Source organism: Apus apus, chromosome 3 (assembly GCF_020740795.1).
Source record: "Apus apus isolate bApuApu2 chromosome 3, bApuApu2.pri.cur, whole genome shotgun sequence".
NCBI classification, from domain to species: domain Eukaryota; kingdom Metazoa; phylum Chordata; class Aves; order Apodiformes; family Apodidae; genus Apus; species Apus apus.
The window spans coordinates 88091289-88098820 of NC_067284.1; the positions used below are offsets into that span (position 1 = coordinate 88091289).

Here is a 7532-nt window from a genome sequence, read left to right on the forward strand (position 1 = left end):
TAATCCATAATCTATCCTTTTTCAGTGCAGATGATGTTATGGAGTGATGCCTTGAGACTTTTACACTTCTCTTAGTACAGTGAATACCAGCCAAACATTCTACATTTCCCAACTCACAAGTATGCTGCATTGAAACCAGAAACATAAATAATGTTGCTTTTTACGTTTCATTCATGTAAGAGAAAGTACTGTAAATTTTGCTCAAGTCCATTCTCCCCAGTGGAACTATTAACGAATGGCACTGTATAAGGACTTGCAAAACAGAATATTTTATGCTAGAAGAGACAGGATTTTCACTGTTGAATTCAAAACCAAGTAAAATCCAATTGTGACAGAGAAGCTGGAAATTCCCATTCCAAATATAGGCAGGTAGAACCTTTTCCGCAGTAATTTAAAACCAGCTTGCTTCAATCCAGGGGTAATGACTAGTCCTAGGTTTTTTAAGGGAAGGTTGGGAAGTGGGAGAGGGTTTGGATTCACTGAAATGGTAAATAAAAATACACACAACATTGAAAAGTTATGCTAAACATCATGCTTTTTATTTTTTGGGAAAGAGCAAGAAAATAGCAGTACTTTAACAGACTAGAAAAAGCCTCATCTAAATACGAAAAGCACCACAAATTATATTCAAAGCTGTTACATTCTTAAGTCAAAGCATAAAGTTGCATGCACATGTGTGTGTATACATCACACATATATATATATATATGTATGTATATAAACACAGACATACACACACAACTTTTAAAATATAGATGTGGCCACTTGGTTTCTCTGTGTTTGCCTTATCATTCATTTTAGTTTTAGGCAAGTGAAGTAATCAGATGAGAATTAATATTAAAAAAATTCTAACCATTGCCACAGACTAGATTAAGAACTTCTACACATACACAATTACAGCACAGTATTTTACTTGTCGCCTTTTTTTAGGGGGAACACAGGAAAACTCCACCCTGGAAATGTTTTGGCTCTTAGCTTTTATCACTGCAATATGCTAGACTTGGCTAAAAACTAAGAGAGGAGCTACCCCAGAATGTGACCTCCAATTCTTTCTGTAAACTGTGTGCATGCCAGACATGAACCATGCAAAAACCCTTTGAGATTTTAAGCCCTTAATTATTAGCTTGTGTCAAGATTCAGGCACTGTGCTTTACAGCAATCTTTAAAACTAAGGTTAAGAAATGAAAATTGCGTTGGGAGCTGATTTTACTTAAAATAGAAAGGGTGAAGACTCAGATAGTTGGCAACTCATTTTCCAAGCTGATTAAGCATTACATGTACACAATATGAAATAATAAAAACTTAACCGAGTGCTTTAGGAAATTCTGAAAAGAAAAATAAGTTATACTTCAAAGAACAAGTTAGTATAAAAAGTTTTAACATATGCAAAGTATGTGCTCAAAATACTTATTTTGCATTTTTAAAAAGAGCTGTAGTCTACCTTACAGAAACAAAGTTCATCCAGTATAAAATATTGCAATTTGTCCCATTGTTGTCATATGAGAGGTTTCTTTATTCTTCATATGATTGAGAACACTTGCAGAAGAGTTCATGTTATTCCAAGCCACATAGTGGCAGACAGAAAAAGTTTGAATCTGTGCTTTTACTATGCAGCACAGTAAAAGCTTAAGCAAACCATTTCAGCACAGAGTTTAGCAGGTCAAAGAGCTATGTTGATGCAAGAAATCCAGACAATAGTATAAAAGTTAATGCCAAGTGGCAATACCAAGAAAGTGAATTAGATCAACAGAAAAAAAACTGCTGATAAGAGTCACCATCACATGTACAGCTTGTCAGCTAGGAATAAGGAAAATTCAAAATCAGCATAAGGAGAAAAGAAAAAGTAATCTGTGTAAACAATTCACCCAGTATAATACTGGATAGAGTTGGTAAGAGCAGAACTAGCTTAGTAGGGCTGAGGATGTGCGTGTATCCAGATGCCTATTCAAAATATATTTATCAATACCACTGACCAAAAAAAAAAATCACCTATAGCTATTTACATTGCAGCAGAGGCTTCCCTCCCCCCTTACAAAGTCATTACAACTCAAGAAGTCACTGTCATCTTCTACAATTAAAATTCCAGTTATAAGCTACCAACGTTTGTAAGTTGAAAACACCCACCCGGCAAATTAAATTGAAAACTCGTGCCAAGCACGTCTGAAAACTTTTCAAAAATTAGAGTACAGCACTTTCCTCAAGTGGTATTTGCATGAGTAACTTGTACTGACAGCCTGTTAAAATAAGTGAATTTAACACAACTTGGGGTAGCTGGGTGTTCCTCCTCAGGAAGAGGGATCCATACATATTCCAGTTGTTCTTGCTGAGGTGTGTTATAGGGAGAGAAGGACAAAAGAACCTTGGTCAGCCTAGAGGTGAATTTTCCTGCCTCTAGAAGTACTCCTCCTCTTCATCAAAAAAACCATTTTCCAGAGCGTACGTGCAGTCTGCGTTGGAGTCAGCTTGGCAGGCACCTTTGTATTCTTGAATGGATTCATACAGGGAGTACAGCTGACACAGTAATGACATATCCAGCTGCCGAAGACCAACCTGAGGGGGGAGGAATTCAAACAAACAAACAAACAAACAAACAGTATTACAATTGTGATTTTACTGACAATATAATGATACATATCTTCTGTTGCCATACAAGAGGATCAAGCTTCTTTCTACCTTGAACAGTTACAAAATATGGTAGTATAATTAATTTCTGAAGGTGACAGACTCCCCAAGGGATAAAACTAGACAAAGAAACAAGGAACAATGTGATGCAATACAGCAGAACAGAACGTAAGCAAAGTGTTCTTTGAGATTGTCATATCACAACGCCCTGCTGAACTTCCAATGAGCAGATCACACCTATCCAAAGCATTACAAATAAATTAATAAACTCTATATTCCTCATTATGCAAGATACACAATTTTCCAATAACACTGTATCTTTCACACACCTTTCTCAAACAGTATCATAGGCTCTCTGTTTTTATTTAAAATGGCCTGGATTTAAAGCTGCAAATGGAGTTCTGGCCAGTTTTCTGCTTCCTGGCTAAGTACCTTCTACTAAAAACTAAAGCAGAATTAAGAACATACATTGTAGCCTGCAAATCTTCAGAATATTTTCAAGTGCTCCTCAAGCATAGGCTTGATTTATAATTAAGTGCCTAATAATTTGGTCCTCAAACTTCTTAAGTATTCGTTCCAGAGCTAATTAAACATTTGGAATGACATTTACAAAAGGTTACCCTGTAGCCTGCATCTTTACATCAAAACTAGTACGTTGCACCACAAATCAAAATAAAACTAGTCATTTAACTCAAAGCAGTTTCCCTCTCTGGCAACAAAATGGAGAGTTAATTTGATATTTTCACCTATCCAAGTCAGATCAAATTAAATCTAGGTTTTGTCTCACAGTAAATTAAAAGCACTAGCTAATTTACAGTTTTCAAGAAGCAGCCTTTTCTGCCTAAATTTTCAAGCTGTTAAGCTGACAAGCTGTTCCTAGTGAGTCTCAGTTTCATCAAATAGAAGTTTTTGCTACAACTCGTGTACTGTGAAAATAAATAAATAAATAAACATGCTGGTAGCCTTTACTGCAGCTGGAATTCCAGACCATGGTTTACCTAGAATGAAAACTCTTATGACAAAAATCTCTCCTTATATGTCTAAATTCTAAGGACAGATATGCTCAGCACACAAAAAACCCACAAGAAACTAGAATTAAGATCTTCCTTTGGCATTGCTGAACTACCCTACCAGCTCCTTTGTCTGAAGATGGAAGGAGAGGAAAAAAAAAATAATTCACACACGACAATGCCATTCCAAGTCAGAAAAACAGGATATGGCATCTTTCGGGATCAACACAAATTACTTGGTGAGGTTATGAAACTGAGACATGATGCCCCGTACAGACCAAACACAACAACTTTAGGACAAGCCATGGAACAAGACGTCAAATGCTGTGCTGGCTGCCAGGAGTTTACAGATAAGCCTTTCCACCACTTTGGATTTATGCTGCTTTTCTTGCCCATCTCCACTCTACTCTGTAAAGAACACAGCAACTTTCTCTGCCCTTGTTGTTCAAGCATGCACTCTGCAGGAAGTACAAGCTTCTCTGCCTTGCTCTCTATTTTGTAAGAGGAAACCACCACCTGTGCAATCCCCTTCTGAAACATTTATAAACCAAAAAGCAGCCAAACTAACAGGACTGCAGGACGGGAAATAAAAGGAATTTTAACTATATATAGAACCCTCCACCTAGCCCTGCTGAAATTATTTTCTTCAGACTTGTTAAGCTAATGACTGTTTACCTGCCCGAGAATAAAATTTGAACATCAACCTTTGGAGGTGGCAGTTGACGAAGTCTGGCTTGCCCCACCTAAACAAACTGCTCGCCTCAGGTAAGAAAGGATGGTGTGAAGCTGGACTTAAAGCTATGACATGCAAACATGAGACCTGCCAGGCAGACTTGCATCAGAGCTAAATGTCTGAAGGACAAAACAGTGAAGAACTGTTCAAAGAGCCATTAGTGGGTTAAGTAAGAAAATTCAACCTGGAAACACACGACCAGGCCATCAACTCCTGAGGAAAGCAGGAGCGTTTTAACCAGCAGCTCTCACATTTCAGCCCCATAAAGCATTTCAGGGCTTTCTGTGAAGATCAGTTCCACACCGAGTACAATCTCCAAGATAGAAACTGCTCAGCAGAATTAACTTAGCAGGCCTTAGCACCAAATGCTTATGCTTAATATCTTCTTTTGCTGCAGCTGCCACTTGTGCCAAACAATCAAACAGTAAGTCTACTAAGAAAAATGCAGCCTCTGGCTCTTCACAACCTTCAAGCATGATCCTCAAGGTAGCAAAAGCCTGAAAAAACATCCAAGCCTGCTAGCACAAGTACCAAGTTTTTAATCCCAGCCAATCTGCATCTGACTAGATTTTATCATAGCACCTACAAGACAACCTATGGATAATGCAGAGTCCTTGCTTTATTGCGCAGGGAAAGACATTGCTACATAGTTCTTCTTCATTCACTACTGAAAATTTAAAGCAAGCTCATTACTCCATAGAAATGCTATCTTTGACTGCTGCAAGAGCGTTCAACATAAATGATAAAGTGCTATTATCTAATTGATGAAAGGCAGCCTATTAGTAAATTAGAGTCTCTCTGATTTGTACAGGCCACAAAACCAAAAGCCTGGAACCAAGGAGACTGTTGCTTGAAAGCCTTTGTTGTGTTCAGAAGTAAGGTATTTTCTTCAGAAGTGTTTTATCAAATTATCATCAAGGATGACAGAGTATCAAAGGGCAAGTCTAGTGCCAAATGACTTTAAGAAGCACCTAATTTCATTTTTCATTAGGAAAAATAGAACAGACTTTTATAACAACTTATCTTTGCTTTTATAGAAAGGATTAAGACAACTAAACTCATATCCTTGTTTCCTCTTCAGAGAACTGCAGAAAAAAGCTCCAGCAGTCAAGAGCCACTCGTGCTCCCTGTTGCTTCAATGCAAACTGGCAACTCTAATCCACACATTTAAGAATATCACAAACCGTATCTGAACTGCTTGTTTCAGCACTGGTGTCAGAATAGGATTTGAGCACATGACGTCCTTCTAAATCCACAGAAAGGCCCTTCCACAGCTCCTTGTGCCCAGACACCTTTGTACCATGAGAAGGCAGCCTCAAAAGGGGCAGATTTTCAGCAATAACACGTTCCGTGTTTCAGAACTCGAGGCGCACAAGGCTTAGGCTGTTATCAGCCACCACCACGGCAGCTGGCACCGGCAAAGCAGCAGCACCCACGGGAGCGCTTCCCCCGGAGGGGCGCCCGGCCGCCGGCAGGACCCGCAGCCCTCGTCACGCCGCGCCACGGGCGCGGAGCAGGAGAAAACCATGTTCAGCCGCGCGTGACTTAAACCGAATGAATCAGTGTCGGTGCCCCTGTTTGTTTGTTTGTTTTTTTCTTTCTTTTTTTTTTAACGACATTCTACCAACGCGGGTGGGGGGTTCACAGGGACACAGCCGAGCGAGGCGCCGGCCACACGGCTCTCCCCGCAGGCGGAGGAGCCCCCGGTACCGGCAGGCGGCCGGAGCCGGGGCTCCCGGCTCTCCCGGTCCCGCTGCGTTTCAGGGTACCCGCAGCAATCCCGGCCCCCGCACCCCGCAGCAATCCCGGTCCCCGCAGCAATCCCGGTCCCGCACCCCGCAGCAATCCCGGTCCCCGCAGCAGTCCCGGGCGCCCTTCCGGCCCCGCGGAGGCCCCGGGCCGGCGGCAGCCCCCCCGCCTCCCGCCACGTCCGCCGCCCCCGCCCCGCTCACCATCTCCTTGCGGAGCAGGGCCAGCGCCGCGTCCAGGTTGGGAGGCTTGGGCGGCCGCGGCGAGCCCCGGCCGCCGCCGCTCAGCTCGTCTTGGATGCGGGACTTCTGCGCGTAGAGCCGCTCCAGGTCCCGCCAGCGCCCGCCCTGGCCGCCGCCGCCGGAGGAGGAGGAGTTGAGGAGCCCGCTCAGGCTCTTGGGCAGCGGCGGCAGCCCCGCGCCGCCGCCGGGCCCCGGCAGCCCCGGCCCGCTCATGCTGCGGCCGCGGCCGTCGGCGGAAGGAGCCGCCCGGGCGCCGCTGCGGGAGGTGCCGCCGGAGCTGCCCCGCCTCGGGGCCGGGCCGGGGGGAGAGGCCCGGCGGGCGGGGCGGAGGCGGAGGAGCGGGGCTGGCGCCCGGAGGGGCGGGCGGCGGCTGCGGGAGGCCGGGCCGCAGGTGCCCGGGCGGTGCGGGCGGGGGGCGTGGGCGCTGCGCCGCGCCACGGCGGCTTGGTCTGCGGGGGCGGGTGCCCGCGTCCCCTGGGGCCAGGCCCGGCTGCCGGCCGGCCTCCCGCCTCAGCCCGCGGCTCAGGTCGGGGCCGGCGGGCCTGCGTTCCGCAGAAACACCCCCGCGGTAGCCCGGGGGCGGGGAGAGGCGACGGGCCTCTGCGGGGAGCGGGCTCGGTCCCGGGCTCGGTCCCGGGGCGCTGGCATGAGGCGGGGGGTGAGATGCAGTGAAAGCCGGCGTGGAAGCTGATCGCCTTTAATTGGGTTGGGGGGTGGGCAGATCTTCTGAGATGGTGGTGTTTCAGTCACCTGGTGACACGAAGGTGCTGTCCCCGTCGAGGTGCTGCGCCTTCACATCCTTGCGGCCAGGCTTTGGGTCAGATGTTTTTCCCTCCAGCCCTTGCAACTTCATCATCTTTGGTGTAGCTGCTCTATGAATCGAGTATCTCGATTTGAGAGGTGGCTCTCTGCTTTCATTCCAGGTTTATTCACAATGAGTGTATTGCTTTGGCTTACAGAAATACCCTCGTGCTTGCATGGGATGGAAAGGGTGCCAGGTTTCGGGCAAGGTGGGCGCAGCATGGGAACCTTCCAGTGCTGGCACAGCTCTGCTGTGCTGCTGTGCTGTCCCAGGAGTTCACCAGCTCTCAAGTGCACCTCTCATTTTCCCCCCCCTTTTTCCTTGACAACGTTTGTGTATATCTCGAGTCTCTTGAATAAATTACAGCATTTTTT

The 7532-nt window shown here is 45.6% G+C and overlaps 1 protein-coding gene across 1 annotated transcript; it reads right to left on the bottom strand.

Moving 5' to 3' along the window:
* Nucleotides 1-517: 517 nt before the first annotated feature.
* On the bottom strand, nucleotides 518-6610 carry FAM89A (family with sequence similarity 89 member A). Its single transcript, XM_051615477.1, has 2 exons — nucleotides 6318-6610; nucleotides 518-2550 (listed from the first exon to the last, which is right to left on the bottom strand). Exons 1-2 carry the CDS (start codon nucleotides 6567-6569, stop codon nucleotides 2392-2394), a joined length of 411 nt encoding a protein of 136 aa, XP_051471437.1. The 5' UTR covers nucleotides 6570-6610; the 3' UTR covers nucleotides 518-2391.
* Between the last annotated feature and the right edge of the window lie 922 nt (nucleotides 6611-7532).